General features: G+C 47.0%; 1 protein-coding gene across 1 annotated transcript; it reads left to right on the plus strand.

Moving 5' to 3' along the window:
- The first annotated feature begins 4,750 nt into the window (after positions 1-4,750).
- Positions 4,751-16,158, plus strand: LOC136693792 (transmembrane protein 42). The gene is made up of 3 exons (XM_066666954.1): positions 4,751-5,271; positions 11,172-11,318; positions 12,838-16,158. Exons 1-3 carry the CDS (start codon positions 5,095-5,097, stop codon positions 13,021-13,023), a joined length of 510 nt encoding a protein of 169 aa, XP_066523051.1. The 5' UTR covers positions 4,751-5,094; the 3' UTR covers positions 13,024-16,158.
- Positions 16,159-17,684: the final 1,526 nt, after the last annotated feature.

The following is a 17,684-nucleotide window of genomic DNA, read 5'->3' on the forward strand; positions in this document are numbered from 1 at the left end:
CAAATTCACTGCTTTACAGCACTGACCAGACACAGCCTGGTGTGTGTGTGTGTGTGTGTGTGTGTGTGTGGTGGACCTTGTCTGAGGACTGGTGCGAGGGATGTGTAGACAAACAGAGCTTATAAGCATAGAGTGTCATAAGCATCGTGTGGCTGAAGCTCGCAGGCATGGACTAAAACGAGAACGTAAGCACAAGGCAGGGTCAAAGATCGAGGTCCCAGGTGTTTTTGTGTTTGTTTATAATTATGTTTAAGATGTTCTTTAAAAACCTGGTCTTTCAGAACGTCCAGGGACACCTGGAGGAACGTATAATTAAGCTGTATTTCATCAACTGGAGAGTCTTGCCCAGATGGAGCCCCAGACTGAAGTCAGTATGGCGTTAGTTATCACCGTCACTGGAGAATATTTGAGCACAGTGATTCCGGGTAGGCTCCAGACCCACCGCCTGTCACATCGACTGAGAGATGCCTGTGTTAGCTAGCTAATCGACGGCAGTTGTGCTCTCTAGGACTGTCAGATGTGGATGAAGCTTGAACCCACCGCCTCCTGATTATAGGGCCGACGCTTTGACCGCTGTGGCACTCGGGAGGTTGTGTGTTGGTGAAGTATAATTGCCTGCTGTGGATGCAGTATGTTCGAGATTAGTGTGGACGCCATAGAATAGTCTGGAACAGAGGGTAAAGAGCTGGTAATGCATGATCAATACCTCCCTATAGCAGCGCAATGGACTGTGGTGGTTTTGAAGGTGGTGCAAGTGCAAAGCAGAGGCATATATCACTGAAATGGCCCTGATGCTGAGCTGTTAATGGAGCCTGGTTAAAGATATTTATTGATGTCTGTTACTTATTTATCATATTCCCTCATTAACATAAAGCCACACTCAGCAGGAGCCGGAATCTGTCCACGATCTGACACTTGTGTTAGCTGTCCTCTAGTCCTTCATCAACAGTACTTCCTGATCACAGGGTAAAAGGCCATCCAGCACTGCAGTGTGGAACACTGGAACTGTGTTCTCTGGAGCTCTGGGAGGAACTGGAGCAGTGTTTGTGATCTCTCTCTTTCTCTCTCTCCCTGTCTCTATATCTCTCTTTCTCCCCGTCTCTCTCTCTCTCTCTCTCTCTCTCTCACACACACACACACACACTTACACACTGTATCCCCCTTCCCACCCCCCACCCCCTTCCCCTGTCTCTCTCTGTTTTTCTGATGTGTTCTGACAGGACTCTTGTCTTTAAGCAAATGCTGGTCACTTTAACTGCAGCAGTTGGGCTGCTCTTCTGACCCAAATACACACCCCACTGTTACCATGACAACACTCAGCACAACAGCAAAACACACACACACGCATTGGTTGGGTGAACCTGCCCAAACCTGAGAGACACTGAGAGGAGGAACTACTGACAAACAGCACAGAGGAAGACAGAGATGGATGGAGTGATGGATGGACGGACGGTCTGAGAGATGGATGATGGAGGGATGAATGGAGTGATGGAAGGATGAAAGAATGGATGGTTGGAAGGATGGACAGGTGGATGGGTGGATGGAAGGATGGATGATTGGGGTGATATAAGAATGGATGGATGGACCAGCAGAGAGAGTCCCATCAGACTGCACCTCTTTCTTAAAGAATGGATTAATGAATGAGGGTCAGGGAGGTGGCGGCATGAATGTAAATAAAAAGCTGAATAGGTGGAAGGATGGAATGATAAATAAATGGATGGAGCAAATGAACAATAATGGATGAATGAGTGATATATAGACGGATGTGAGAAAAGATGAACAAATGAACAAATCTGAATAGATGAATGAATGAATGGATGGACAGATAAATGAATATATAGATGAAAGAATAGATAAATGGATTAATGATGGCTGGATGACTTTCATGAGTCTTTAAAGGAACCAGGTTTTAGAACCCGGGGCTCTAGAGCTCTCACTGTGGCTTTAACAATCTCAGTGTCCTTCTCAGGTGTGCGTTTCTAGAAATCTCACTCTGAGGTTCTAGATCCGTCAATGTAGTTCTAAGGGCACAGTGCACAACCAAACCAACGTTCTCTGTCCATTCTGTTTCTGAAACTTTAAGAAGAACCACAGGCATCAGAATGACCGTCCTTCTGGAGCTGTTCCCTCAGTGCACTCTAGAGTTCTCATGTTGGTTCTAGATCTCACTGTGTCTGTAGTTGGGTTCTAGAGATTTCACTGTGGATAGATGAGAACTTTAGAGTATCTCGTTTTTTAGAGATCAGGGTGATTCTAGATTTTTCAATGAGGCTTTACATTTCTGGTTCTTACAGTAGTTCTAGATTGTTTTTTATATAATCTGACCTTCATTTTATAGAGTTTTTAATGGTGTTTTTGCTCTTAAAATGGTTCTAGATATCTCTCTGTGGTTCTACAGTGCCAATGTTCTAGCTCTGAGGGAGTTAGTTTCAGATCAGCATTAGGCACAACCGCGCCCCCTGCTGGTGTCTGTTAATATGTTCATGTGGAATTATGTGTCCAAACGTTTGTAGAAAACTCTTGTGCGTGTGCAAACTCTTGATGGAGTTTCGTCCAATTTTTTTGAGCCAATTTGCAGCAGGTCCAGAACTAATCATCCACCAGCAGCCAAGTGCCATCAAACCCTCATAGCAATGTTCCATCCTCAAGTACACAGCCTTATCAGGACAGTAGAGGCCGTTACTGTGGTGACTAGAGGAACACACTCCTGATTAACGTCCTTCAGATCAGAAGAAATATTAAAGAAATGTGTTCTCTCTCTCTCTCTCTCTCCTCGCTGCTTCCTTGTTTTCTTTCCTGGCCTGTGTGTCCCATCCCTCCATCCCACCCTCAGACTGAGCCCATGATTTACTGAGCTGTGGGCATTTGGTTAGAATTGATCTGCTCCTTAGAGCAGAGGGAAATTAGAGAAATTAGATCAAACCCACAACCTCTTCATCTCTCTCTCTCTCTCTCTCTCTCTCTCTCTCTCTCTCTGTGCAGTTAATTTATAAACTCTCTCAGTGGGAGTGAATGTTCATTTAGATCGTCCATCACCAATATCCGACCACAGTCTGGGCCTGGATTGAGTGATGGGTTTGTCCGGGTCAGTGACCAGTTTGTGCTAAATGAATGAGGATAATTAATAACATCAATGAAGTGTTATAGTTTCCCAGAGTCGCTGCGATAGACAACAGGATCTCAGAGCCAACACGGCCCAGAGAGAGAGGGATCATCAGGTGAGTTCACCTCAAACTCAAAGTTTAAAAAGCACTAAACACATACGTACACATTAAGCTTTATAGTTGTTGATAGTTGTATTATTGAACAAAAAAAAAACAGCCTAAAAATGAAGTATTAATACGCAATGTTCACAATGGCTAACATCAAAAAGATCATCTTTAAAGGAGCAATCTGTAATACACCTAGCGTTTAAAATGGGAACTACAATTCAGTTTCAAAACAGTGGAGAGAGCGGTCTGCCTCCTCCCCAGACGTGAAGGTTGCCAGTTTGAGGAAAACTGTTCCTAGAGTTTAAGAATTTTGGGCAATAACAGCTAAAAGGAATGTGCCATAATCAACATTTACACAGAAAAGTATTCATCATTTCACTAAAATATCTAACTACGCTAAAGAAGGGCAAACAAGGGAACGAACAGCCACGGTTACCCCTGCAGTTACTGTCCAAACCCTCGTTAAATGTTTACACTAGACAAGGCTGGTCTTCATTTTCTATACCATAAGTGTTGTTTTAGAAGGCAGATCCTTGCTTCTGATTCACAGTTTTCATATTCAACTATTTAGTTCCACCTTAAATTGGTCCGTTCGCAAGTCTTATTTGGTGTTATTCACCAACTTCTTGAATTCTCTGTTCCACCTTAATAGCTAGCGCTAGCTATCTTACATTGTTTCACTATAACATCAACTTACTTAACTGTAAGAGCCGCCATAGTTTTTCTCGTATTTACAAACCTTTACTGTGTAAATCCACCTCCAGTTTTTAAACTAGTCGAGGCTGTTATTTCCTTTAACCATAAATATAATGTTAGGAGGTAGATAATACCTTCTTATTCACATTTTCTATATTCAAGCATTTAGTTCCACCTTAAATTGGTTCGTTTAAGAGTCTTATTAACATAATGCCCACTCCAGGGTGCATTACACCCCTCTAGCCCACACTTGACATTGAGCATGGTGACAAGAGGCCTCATCTTTAGCTGCTCCGAAGCGTCCCCTAGTCACTCACCAAGGTCAAACCTTGAATTCGTTCAGTGTTAGGAGCGTCCACAAACATTTGGACATGTAGTGAGTGAGACTGATAGGTTGGAAACTGCAGTTCCCAGAATACATCGCGTCAATAAGGTTCTCCCGCACAGTGACGTGGTGCAATGAAACGCGTCAATGTTTTTATCCCCATCTGTACTCTGACGTAGCACTGACCCCCCTGCTTTGATTAGCTGTTTGCAACAAGCCTCTTTAGGACCGCTTCATTCTGTTATTCCCTCGTTCACTTCCCCTCATTGATTAGATTTGTTTAGACCCGTTTGAGACGCTCTAGATACCATTCTCACATACGCAAGCACGCCCCTGGTCAGGTACATTTGTAAACTCACCTTCTAATGAGTGATTTCATCTAGGTGTATACTGGTGTTGAGGTGTTTATAGAGTCAGTGTCTGGCCTCACTTATATTCAAGTAGCTGCCATCAAATCTTCACAGCGATGTTTCTACATCTAGAATAAAGGTTTCCCAAAGACTGGAAAGAAAGCCCGAGTAATGCCCCTCGTGTCAGAAGAAATGGAAGGCGAGCTTGTGAGACAAGTGCCCTTGAGAAACCAGGGGAAACCACAGGCATGAGATCTTACAGCATCAGAGGATAAGGGCTAGTGAACGAGGGCACATGGTCAAACTGAATAGAACGAACCTTGCAACCGTCTCTCCAGCGCTGAGGGGCGTTTCGTGCCGGAATACGGGTGTGTTGTGTTTGAATACGGGAATATGGGTGGAATGTTCCGGAAGACGGGTGGAGGAACCGAATCAGCAGCAGAAGCCGATGACCGCGCTGCAGAGAGGCGAGGACGGCTGGAGCTGGAGTATGTAGCTGGTGCGGAGCATCATGTTCCCCGGGGCCGTGTATGCGCTGTTGGCGGGCTTCCTGGGCGCCGTGGCCTCGTCCTCGGCTAAGTTGTCACTGGGGGCGGACTACCTGAAGGGCGTGTGTGAGACCGGCCTCCGGAGCTGGAGCGAGCCGCGGAGGTTCCCCCACAGCAACCACACCACCGCCTGCGACTCGGTAATGACACGCAGCCTGGCTGCCCCGGTTAAAGCCCGCGTACCCCGTTTAAAAACCCGGTTACTGTCCGTAAACCCGGTGAACACCGCTATAAACCATTTTCTCACAACTGAACTGGATACCACTCTAAAAACGCTCGGACCGTTTGTCCGTTAGAACCGTTATTTTTCAACGACTTTTTTTTAAAATAACGGTTAGCGCTGCTTAGCAACACATTAAAGCAGCTCTGAGCGCGTGCTGCTGACACGACTTACATATTCTGTCTATTTATTTATTTCTCTGTAAATACCCTATGTCTATCTGCTTCTGTCTTCTACAGTTCTATCTGTCTATCTGTTTATCTGTCCGTATTCCCAGACAGCGAGCGTATATCGGTCCACTGGCATAAAAAGGCCGGCCCCCCACTGACTGTAGACCACCGCTGGTCCCCCCCCCCTCAGTGGGACAGAAGTGGTCCGCCGTCTCCTGGCTGTCAGGGATATTAAAGCAGCTCTTTCTATCTTCTACAATTCTAACTAACCTTATCTGTTTATTTGTCAGTATTTATATATGTCTGTCAGTCTGTCTATTTAAAGACGATGTATTCCTTCTCCACGAGTGAATATTTCTGGGTCTTAGTGAATCATTAAGTGTTCTCCCCCTGTGTAAACAGCGCCTGTTCCTTTAAATGATAATGAGCCGCTCGCTGTTCACCCCGACCCCGAGCGCACAGCAGTGATTAGCAGAATTTATGTTTTTTATGTTTATTATTATTTTATTTATTTATTTATTTTTCCGCTCAGTTCTTTCTTCTTGTTTCTGTTTTATTGCGTGTCCTTGCGCTCTCACATAAATGTGAGTTCAGCGCTGTGATTGGACAGACTCAGACCAGGGGGCGGGGCCATTCTAAAGTCTCTGCCCATGACGTCAGAACAGCTCGTTTCATCCCACATTTTCTGACTTAGGCAGCGCTCAGAAAAGGTGGTTTTGTTTCACTGTGTGTGGGTTGGTGGGCTCCAGATTCACACAATGAACATGCACCAGAAGTGTGTGTGTGTGTGTATATATATAAAATTTGTCTCCTTTAATATTTTTGCTTATAATAGTGCAATAAAAACATAGTCCGTGTTATTAATAAAAATGGTAATAATACTAATATAAATACTAATAAGGATAAGATGTAGTGCTGTAAAAATATTAACGCTAATAATAGAAACTAATTTAAGGGTTATTCAGTCCACTCTTGGTTTTAAAATACTTTAACCCATTTACAGAGCTGGGAATTAGCTCTTTACACTGATGGACCAACATGACCTTCACTCTAGTTTTAATGAATGATCATATTACTGCAGTCAATATTAAAGCATTAATGTGCTCATGAATTCTTTTTAAAACGTATTAACCTACAATATTTGACCAAAAATTCCTCACATAATTCACTCTTTTTATAAAGTCTACATATTAATAGTTTTATTTAGAGAGGTACTGCATCACTATGCTTGAGGTCAGAAGATTACACTTTATTTATGTTGAAATGTGTGTTCAATATCATAACTATTTTTCACACTAGTGTCACAGTCACACAGCTCCAGGGTCCTGGAGGTTGTGGGTTCGAGTCCCGCTCCGGGTGACTGTCTGTGAGGAGTTTGGTGTGTTCTCCCTGTGTCTGAGTGGGTTTCCTCCGGGCGACTGTCTGTGAGGAGTGTGGTGTGTTCTCCCAGTGTCTCCCTGTGTGACAGTCACCCGGAGGAAACCCATGCAGACACAGGGAGAACACACCACACTCCTCACAGACAGTCACCCGGAGGAAACCCACGCTGAGACAGGGAGAACACACCACACTCCTCACAGACAGTCACCCGGAGGAAACCCACACAGACACAGAGAGAACACACCACACTCCTCATAGACAGTCACCCGGAGGAAACCCACGCAGACTCAGAGAGAACACACCACACTCCTCACAGACAGTCACCCGGAGGAAACCCACGCAGACACAGAGAGAACACACCACACTCCTCACAGACAGTCACCCGGAGGAAACCCACGCAGACACAGAGAGAACACACCACACTCCTCACAGACAGTCACCCGGAGGAAACCCACGCAGACACAGGGAGAACACACCACACTCCTCACAGACAGTCACCCGGAGGAAACCCACACAGACACAGAGAGAACACACCACACTCCTCATAGACAGTCACCTGGAGGAAACCCACGCAGACACAGAGAGAACACACCACACTCCTCACAGACAGTCACCCGGAGGAAACCCACGCAGACACAGAGAGAACACACCACACTCCTCACAGACAGTCACCCGGAGGAAACCCACGCAGACACAGAGAGAACACACCACACTCCTCACAGACAGTCACCCGGAGGAAACCCACGCAGACACAGAGAGAACACACCACACTTCTCACAGACAGTCACCCGGAGGAAACCCACACAGACACAGAGAGAACACACCACACTTCTCACAGACAGTCACCTGGAGGAAACCCACGCAGACACAGGGAGAACACACCACACTCCTCACAGTCACCCGGAGGAAACCCACGCAGACACAGGGAGAACACACCACACTCCTCACAGACAGTCACCCGGAGGAAACCTACGCAGACACAGGGAGAACACACCACACTCCTCACAGACAGTCACCCGGAGGAAACCCACGCAGACACAGAGAGAACACACCACACTCCTCACAGACAGTCACCCGGAGGAAACCCACGCTGAGACAGGGAGAACACACCACACTCCTCAAAGACAGTCACCCGGAGGAAACCCACACAGACACAGAGAGAACACACCACACTCCTCATAGACAGTCACCCGGAGGAAACCCACGCAGACACAGAGAGAACACACCACACTCCTCACAGACAGTCACCCGGAGGAAACCCACGCAGACACAGAGAGAACACACCACACTCCTCACAGACAGTCACCCGGAGGAAACCCACGCAGACACAGAGAGAACACACCACACTCCTCACAGACAGTCACCCGGAGGAAACCCACGCAGACACAGAGAGAACACACCACACTTCTCACAGACAGTCACCCGGAGGAAACCCACACAGACACAGGGAGAACACACCACACTCCTCACAGACAGTCACCCGGAGGAAACCCACACAGACACAGAGAGAACACACCACACTTCTCACAGACAGTCACCTGGAGGAAACCCACGCAGACACAGGGAGAACACACCACACTCCTCACAGTCACCCGGAGGAAACCCACGCAGACACAGGGAGAACACACCACACTCCTCACAGACAGTCACCCGGAGGAAACCTACGCAGACACAGGGAGAACACACCACACTCCTCACAGACAGTCACCCGGAGGAAACCCACGCAGACACAGAGAGAACACACCACACTCCTCACAGACAGTCACCAGGAGGAAACCCACGCAGACACAGAGAGAACACACCACACTCCTCACAGACAGTCACCCGGAGGAAACCCACACAGACACAGAGAGAACACACCACACTCCTCACAGACAGTCACCCGGAGGAAACCCACGCAGACACAGAGAGAACACACCACACTCCTCACAGACAGTCACCCGGAGGAAACCCACGCTGAGACAGGGAGAACACACCACACTCCTCACAGACAGTCACCCGGAGGAAACCCGCGCAGACACAGGGAGAACACACCACACTTCTCACAGACAGTCACCTGGAGGAAACCCACGCAGACACAGGGAGAACACACCACACTCCTCACAGTCACCCGGAGGAAACCCACGCAGACACAGAGAGAACACACCACACTCCTCACAGACAGTCACCCGGAGGAAACCCACGCAGACACAGGGAGAACACACCACACTCCTCACAGTCACCCGGAGGAAACCCACGCAGACACAGGGAGAACACACCACACTTCTCACAGACAGTCACCTGGAGGAAACCCACGCAGACACAGGGAGAACACACCACACTCCTCACAGTCACCCGGAGGAAACCCACGCAGACACAGGGAGAACACACCACACTTCTCACAGACAGTCACCTGGAGGAAACCCACGCAGACACAGGGAGAACACACCACACTTCTCACAGACAGTCACCTGGAGGAAACCCACGCAGACACAGGGAGAACACACCACACCCCTCACAGTCACCCGGAGGAAACCCACGCAGACACAGGGAGAACACACCACACTTCTCACAGACAGTCACCTGGAGGAAACCCACGCAGACACAGAGAGAACACACCACACTTCTCACAGACAGTCACCCGGAGGAAACCCACAGAGACACAGGGAGAACACACCACACTCCTCACAGACAGTCACCCGGAGGAAACCCACACAGACACAGAGAGAACACACCACACTTCTCACAGACAGTCACCTGGAGGAAACCCACACAGACACAGGGAGAACACACCACACTCCTCACAGTCACCCGGAGGAAACCCACGCAGACACAGGGAGAACACACCACACTCCTCACAGACAGTCACCCGGAGGAAACCTACGCAGACACAGGGAGAACACACCACACTCCTCACAGACAGTCACCCGGAGGAAACCCACGCAGACACAGGGAGAACACACCACACTCCTCACAGACAGTCACCCGGAGGAAACCCACGCAGACACAGGGAGAACACACCACACTCCTCACAGTCACCCGGAGGAAACCCACGCAGACACAGGGAGAACACACCACACTTCTCACAGACAGTCACCTGGAGGAAACCCACGCAGACACAGGGAGAACACACCACACTCCTCACAGTCACCCGGAGGAAACCCACGCAGACACAGGGAGAACACACCACACTTCTCACAGACAGTCACCTGGAGGAAACCCACGCAGACACAGGGAGAACACACCACACTTCTCACAGACAGTCACCTGGAGGAAACCCACGCAGACACAGGGAGAACACACCACACCCCTCACAGTCACCCGGAGGAAACCCACGCAGACACAGGGAGAACACACCACACTTCTCACAGACAGTCACCTGGAGGAAACCCACGCAGACACAGAGAGAACACACCACACTTCTCACAGACAGTCACCCGGAGGAAACCCACAGAGACACAGGGAGAACACACCACACTCCTCACAGACAGTCACCCGGAGGAAACCCACACAGACACAGAGAGAACACACCACACTTCTCACAGACAGTCACCTGGAGGAAACCCACACAGACACAGGGAGAACACACCACACTCCTCACAGTCACCCGGAGGAAACCCACGCAGACACAGGGAGAACACACCACACTCCTCACAGACAGTCACCCGGAGGAAACCTACGCAGACACAGGGAGAACACACCACACTCCTCACAGACAGTCACCCGGAGGAAACCCACGCAGACACAGGGAGAACACACCACACTCCTCACAGACAGTCACCCGGAGGAAACCCACGCAGACACAGGGAGAACACACCACACTCCTCACAGACAGTCACCTGGAGTGGGACTCGAACTGAGGTACTGAGTGAACTCAATTCCTTTAAGGTGCCCTTCTAGATGAGTTAATACAATAATCTCCTTAAAAGCATTGACCAATGCCATGCTTAATGCCAAGAGTCTTCCAGAGGGGTAAAAAGCCCCCCAGCATCGGGCTGTGGAGCAGTGGAGCTCTCATAAAGGTTTATACAGCACATTTGGGATGGGTTGGAGTGACAGAACTAACCACACAGTGTCAGGATCTGACCTCACAAATGTGTAAATGGTTGAGTGCCATCAAATCCTTACAAAAATGTTCCTATACATCTATTAGGAACCTTTCTCTGAAGAGAAGCTGTTAATGTGGCAAATATGAGCACAGTTTACAAACCTTTTTGAAGATGCTAGATTCTGAAACTGAGATGTTGTTTGTTTGTCTTGATGTTAGATTTGTTTGTTTGTTTGTAAACAGTTGCACATCCCCTTAAGGCTGCTGTGTGGTGGGCTGTTGTTCACCTGTAATGCTGTGATGTGGACATTCCTCTCGAAGGCCCTCAGGTACTCATCTTCTTCCACCCGAACCACTGTGACCACCACCGCCTCCAACTTCATATCATCCGTGAGTAACACACACTCAGCATTCACACTCACTGGCCACTTTATCAGAAACACCGCCGTCTACTGACACTCACTGGCCACTTTATCAGAAACACCGCCGTCTACTGACACTCACTGGCCACTTTATCAGAAACACCCCCTTCTACTGACACTCACTGGCCACTTTATCAGAAACACCCCCCCCTCTACTGACACTCACTGGCCACTTTATCAGAAACACCCCCTTCTACTGACACTCACTGGCCACTTTATCAGAAACACCGCCCCCTCTACTGACACTCACTGGCCACTTTATCAGAAACACCCCCCCCTCTACTGACACTCACTGGCCACTTTATCAGAAACACCCCACTTCTACTGACACACACTGGCCACTTTATCAGAAACACCGCCCCCTCTACTGACACTCACTGGCCACTTTATCAGAAACACCCCCCCTCTACTGACACTCACTGGCCACTTTATCAGAAACACCGCCCCCTCTACTGACACTCACTGGCCACTTTATCAGAAACACCCCCCTCTACTGACACTCACTGGCCACTTTATCAGAAACACCGCCCCCTCTACTGACACTCACTGGCCACTTTATCAGAAACACCCCCCCCTCTACTGACACTCACTGGCCACTTTATCAGAAACACCCCACTTCTACTGACACACACTGGCCACTTTATCAGAAACACCGCCCCCTCTACTGACACTCACTGGCCACTTTATCAGAAACACCCCCCCTCTACTGACACTCACTGGCCACTTTATCAGAAACACCGCCCCCTCTACTGACACTCACTGGCCACTTTATCAGAAACACCCCCCCTCTACTGACACTCACTGGCCACTTTATCAGAAACACCACCCCTCTACTGACACTCACTGGCCACTTTATCAGAAACACCCCCCTCTACTGACACTCACTGGCCACTTTATCAGAAACACCCTCCTGTACTGACACTCACTGGCCACTTTATCAGAAACACCACCCCTCTACTGACACTCACTGGCCACTTTATCAGAAACACCCTCCTGTACTGACACTCACTGGCCACTTTATCAGAAACATCCTCCTGTACTGACACTCACTGGCCACTTTATCAGAAACACCCCCCTTCTACTGACACTCACTGGACACTTTATCAGAAACACCCCCCTTCTACTGACACTCACTGGACACTTTATCAGAAACACCCCCCTTCTACTGACACTCACTGGACACTTTATCAGAAACACCCCCCTTCTACTGACACTCACTGGACACTTTATCAGAAACACCCCCCTTCTACTGACACTCACTGGACACTTTATCAGAAACACCCCCCTTCTACTGACACTCACTGGCCACTTTATCAGAAACACCCCCCCTCTACTGACACGCACTGGCCACTTTATCAGAAACACCCCCCCTCTACTGACACGCACTGGCCACTTTATCAGAAACACCCCCCTTCTACTGACACATCAGAAACAGTGGCCACTTTATCAGAAACACCCCCTTGTTGTCCTGTGTGCTGTTTGAGCAGGCATTCCTGGGGCAGCTGATTTTTGGGGACAGTCACGTTGCCCTGTGGTGGGTGGGCATCTCTCTGACCCTGTCAGGTCTCCTGGTGCTACACCGAGCATCCCCCAGCGCCACGCCGGCGGACGGTTCCATGAAGAGGACGAGCGGGACAGTGAGAGGACAGGAGAGGGAGGAGACTACAGCGTGATGACCCGCAGCTCCTGGGAGGAGAAGAGGAGCAGAGCCTGCGCTTCATTTACACGTCTTATTTATATTTAAATAATCTGAACACCCCTGCTCTAATGACTTTACAAGGACTCAACGTTACACCAGGTAACAGAAATTAACTACGAAACAAAAGTGATAGGGTACCGCCCAGTACTGAGCACCCATCTTACATTAGCATTTAGCCGCTGTCATTAGACCTTTACATTAACTGCTCTGTGAAGTAGGCGGGGCCAAGGCAACACAAACAGTCATATAAACCCCTTAGCCCCGCCTCCAGTCTGACCGCGCTCCAGACAGCCTTGTGTTTAGATCTGACCGTGTTGTAGAAAATGTTCTCTTTACACACGGCTACAATTAACATCTCCATTTTAGATCTCGTCACTGTCCAGAGAAAAACACATATCTCACTGTGTGTTGATGTTCATCTGAACACAGCAGCTGTCCTTCACACTGTGTGTAAATTTAATGTTGAATGAGCCAATAGAAATGCTCCAAAATGACTGAATTTAATCTTTTTTACATTGGCATGTTTTTGACTGGACAGTGACAATGTACAGCAGTTGTACAAAGCCCCGCCCCTTATTTCACTATTGGTCACAGTTGGGAATTCACATGTCAGAGGTCACCAAACTCCACACGAAAATGTATTATATTTATTTATATTTCCCAGGAAGACTGTGGCTCAGTCTAATATGACCAGTCTAATGTGACGGCAGCTTTAAGATCTGGTTAATAGTATCTTGCACGCACAGACCACACCCAAAAGTGAGTGTCTGAGGAGGCTTGGGGGGCTACGGTGTGAGCGTGGATGACATACCCCTCCGTGTCTCAGCAGGATGCAGCGGTCGTGGACGAGAGGGAGTTGAGGAAAGGGACGAACAGAGCAGTGGTGGAGTGTGAGGTTACTCATCACAGGACACTGAAGGGGAAAGGAGGGTTTACAGGGTGTGGAAAGTGTAGGAGTTGGAGTTTGGGGTGTGGTCCTCCACCCAAACATACGTATGTTATTTCTTGTAAGTCCATTTCATGCTTATCTGAGTGAAAATACAGGCACAGGTCGTCAGCGGAGAACTCTTAAATGTGGCATATTTGAAGCAATATTTCAGCTCATGATTTGTATTCCTATAATCAATAATAGTGTGCTAGTGAATGTGCAGGGCTTAGTTTAACAAGCAAGATGGCTCAGTTTAGCCAGATAACTGAAGCCCAATGTCAAGTCTGTCCAATAGGAAAAGAGTTCAGGGACATCCCTAACTTTGGGATTAATTATCTGGCTAATTAACTCACTCATTAGTGTGCCCTCTGTGAAGGGGTTATATACTCTATAAGCTGATCGGTACAAGGATTTACCACAAGACGTCCATTATATTCACAGCCGATTCACACTCGGCAAGAAATCTTGAGGTAAACGACAGAGAAGGAGGTATCATTTTGATTCACACACTGCCCTCACACCAAAACACACATGCAGAAGATGTAGCCAACACCATCCTGACTGTGTGCCTCCATACGGGACTAAAATCACTGAGGTACTCTGTGTATAGTTACCAGATCAACATCTCCTCCAACAGCTAATCCCGTCTGAACAGAGCTTCCACAAATCACAAGTGTCATTTAACTTCACACACGCTCGCATTAGAATCAGTGAAATCCAATGCAGCATTTTCTGGTGTTTGTTCAGTGATCCGTTTAATATTAGTGCAGTGACACTTACATTTATAAAAACAGGGAGGGTGCAGGATTGTGCAACAAGCCCTGCATTGCTAAACCTCAACTCTAAGCCCACTGAATAAGTCTTAACACTTTCAGATTTCAATAGACACTGCAACTGCACACCCGTCAGGGGAGTGACATTAGGATCGGTCTTGGTTTATTGAGGCTGAGATTGATGTTTGAGATGAAAAGGCATTGAAAATGTTCCATTCCAGAGAAGCAGTTCAGATGAATGGAACCAGACGTCCATCTCTTAACGCCTTCTCTTGGCAAAGAAGCCCATGTGTTCTGTTTTTCACAGCTTTTCTTAGCTTTTCCTGAGGGATTCTCTGACATTCCCAGGGCAGCCAGGTGATAGAGTCCCTCCAGCAGGTCCCGGGTCTACCTGAGGCTTTCCCAGTTGGCCGTGTTGGGTGTTCCTTCAGACGGAACAATCGTTCACACTGGGAGGCGACAGTTATTCAGTGACAGAGCGACAAATCAAATTTATATAATGAGTTAAGATGCAGTGAAGCGACATTTTCAAGATTGGCTCCAACAATAGAATAAAGTAGAAGATTTTTTTCTCTCTGTCTCTGTTGAACTTTGAAGCTTGGACCTGGAACAGGCGACAATACAAGCTCCTCAAACACACCCACAAGAGACAAATCTGGAGGGTCATAAACAACTGAGTGTGAACAGTAGGGGGTGAAGCGTCATGGGGATGTCCTTTTAAAATGCCCAGGGAACATTATTACATGGTACAGTGAAATGTTAAATGCTCCTGATTTATTGCCACAGTTTTGAGAAGATTTTGTCCAAGAAATACATTTCCGATCAAGTTCGTGAAGCAAAATGTTTATTCAGATTGCAAGGTTTTCTCATCCTCTTTCTTCCACATAAATCTCAATAGAGGGGTGGAGGGGTCCGGTGTTGATGCAGAGGAAGTCAGTGTTGGGTTTGTGTTGTAGACGTGGAGACAGACGCCTGGTTCCATTCACCACCGCTGGAAGAAAACTCCAAGTTTCTCTACAATCAAAACATTTTCAGTTGCTTTGTTTACTCTAAACATTCAGATTATGCATATATGAAAACCAGACGGCATGTCCTGTTTTACCAAATAATTTTAGTGTTTGCTGGTGTTTCTATAATTTCACATTAACTTCAGTAATAATCAACTCGGTACAGAAAGAGAGAATGAACCCAAACCAGCAGTACATGAATAGTCCATGCCTTCAGATATAGAACATTGGGCTGTGGCTCTGATTAAGATTAAAGGTGTGGCATGTAAGATTTTGGGAGGTTATTAGCAGAAGTGGAGTATAGTAAACAACACCATGATTCTGCAGTAGCTCAGTATAGACAAAAGAACACTGGCTCTATAGAGGTCCTCTCCGTTTTTAATGTTGAAGAAGCAGCTTGTAACGGGAGGGAGGGGTGAGGGAGGGGCACCCAGTTTGTTGCCATCTATAACCTCACCACTAACTTTAAAGTGAATGAATGAAGTAAACTACTCTGTTAAACGACATTCTCCAGTTGAGATATAGACAGATATGTGTCCAATAGTCAAAAGTATCAGTAGCACATGATTGCTCATCAACAGAGGGCGGTGATATGGTGAAAACATTAAAAATCGCTATACGTAACAAAGTTTTTGTGAAATGTATCACAACAGATTGCAAATTTGAGACCAGTGATGTCACAGCCATGTGTAACTTAGAGCATCATTCTCCTTAGGTGACTAGAAAGGCCTTCAGTTTCCATTCAGTCCATTGCTAACTATACTGTGTGTGTGTTAGCTGATATAACAGGACCGGGCATTAGTGTTCTTCTCCAAGCCTGTTGAACTCATTTAACCAAACGATAGTTATACTCAAACTATGTTGAGGTGTTGCAACAGAGTTAGCTGTTCAAAGTCTCCTCCAAGCATGCTGAGCGCCACCTTTACTTACTTTCTCAGCCTCAGCACCATGTGATCGTGGGAGTCCTAGCTAACAGCTAAAGTAGCTAGCATTTCAGACAACCATAGACCAGTTAACCAGGACTAATTCTGCTGTCTTTGCTGTGAAACATGGGGGAGGTGTTGTTCTTGAAGCACTGACCCTATCTACACTGTGCTCAGACAACAGTACAGATAACAAAAAGTATCCTGCATCATTCTACAAGGTGAGATATCATCATATCGCCCGCCTCTAGATGTCATCTCTTCCCTGACCTGGTCCACGTCACTGTGAGCAACTGTGGGCTCAGGATACGGCATTATGCAATAAACACAACGATGATGATAAAGACATCAGACACGCTTTTGGCAAGTGAGGCATTCTTTAATACAAGCAGCACATTGTTTATAAAAATAAATGTCCTCTGAGATAGGAACAAAATGAATGCATGTTCTGTAGCAAAACAGATTTAGAAGTTTAGTCTTCACAGCGCTCATTTAGTGTTAAAACAGCTGTTAGTAGAACCTGTGTAGGAGAAATAACCAATAACAAACACCAAGACTCACTCTTGAGCGATTTACTGACAGTTCACTTTTCACAAGGAAATCAGATGTTTATCTAGGGTCAGTAGGTTCTTCCAAAGACTGTATCTATGAGCACAAGAACTGTAAATGGCTGATGTAGAAGGGCAAGTGTTCCAGTCCAATGTTTGCCTCCAGCAGGGGGCACTGTTAGCGCACAAGATGCATTTATGTGTGTCATTTGAAGTGAAGAAACAGCTGTGAACCCACACCGACAGGAGCTGATGAATGCACGTTTCTACAGTCGCAGCTTTCAAACCTAGTTATGAAACAGATTAAAACTGTGGTACTTAGTGTGGTACTTTACTATTTAACATGTTGTTTTCATGAAATGAATAATAATCATATCATGACTTTGAAACAAATTGCGAGGAGCTATGTGGGATGATGGTGGATGAGTGTAAATCAGTTTAATTTGTTCCTTTAGT

The sequence above is a fragment of the Hoplias malabaricus genome, chromosome 4 (assembly GCF_029633855.1).
Source record: "Hoplias malabaricus isolate fHopMal1 chromosome 4, fHopMal1.hap1, whole genome shotgun sequence".
NCBI lineage: Eukaryota > Metazoa > Chordata > Actinopteri > Characiformes > Erythrinidae > Hoplias > Hoplias malabaricus.

What these genes read in the sequence shown, in the direction of transcription:
- LOC136693792 (XM_066666954.1), top strand. Translation starts at nt 5,095, where the DNA reads ATGTTCCCCGGGGCCGTGTATGCGCTGTTGGCGGGCTTCCTGGGCGCC. An exon ending in ACACCACCGCCTGCGACTCG is followed by an intron (nt 5,272 to 11,171) that starts GTAATGACACGC and finishes GTTTGTAAACAG; the next exon opens with TTGCACATCCCCTTAAGGCT. An exon ending in CCTCCAACTTCATATCATCC is followed by an intron (nt 11,319 to 12,837) that starts GTGAGTAACACA and finishes CTGTTTGAGCAG; the next exon opens with GCATTCCTGGGGCAGCTGAT.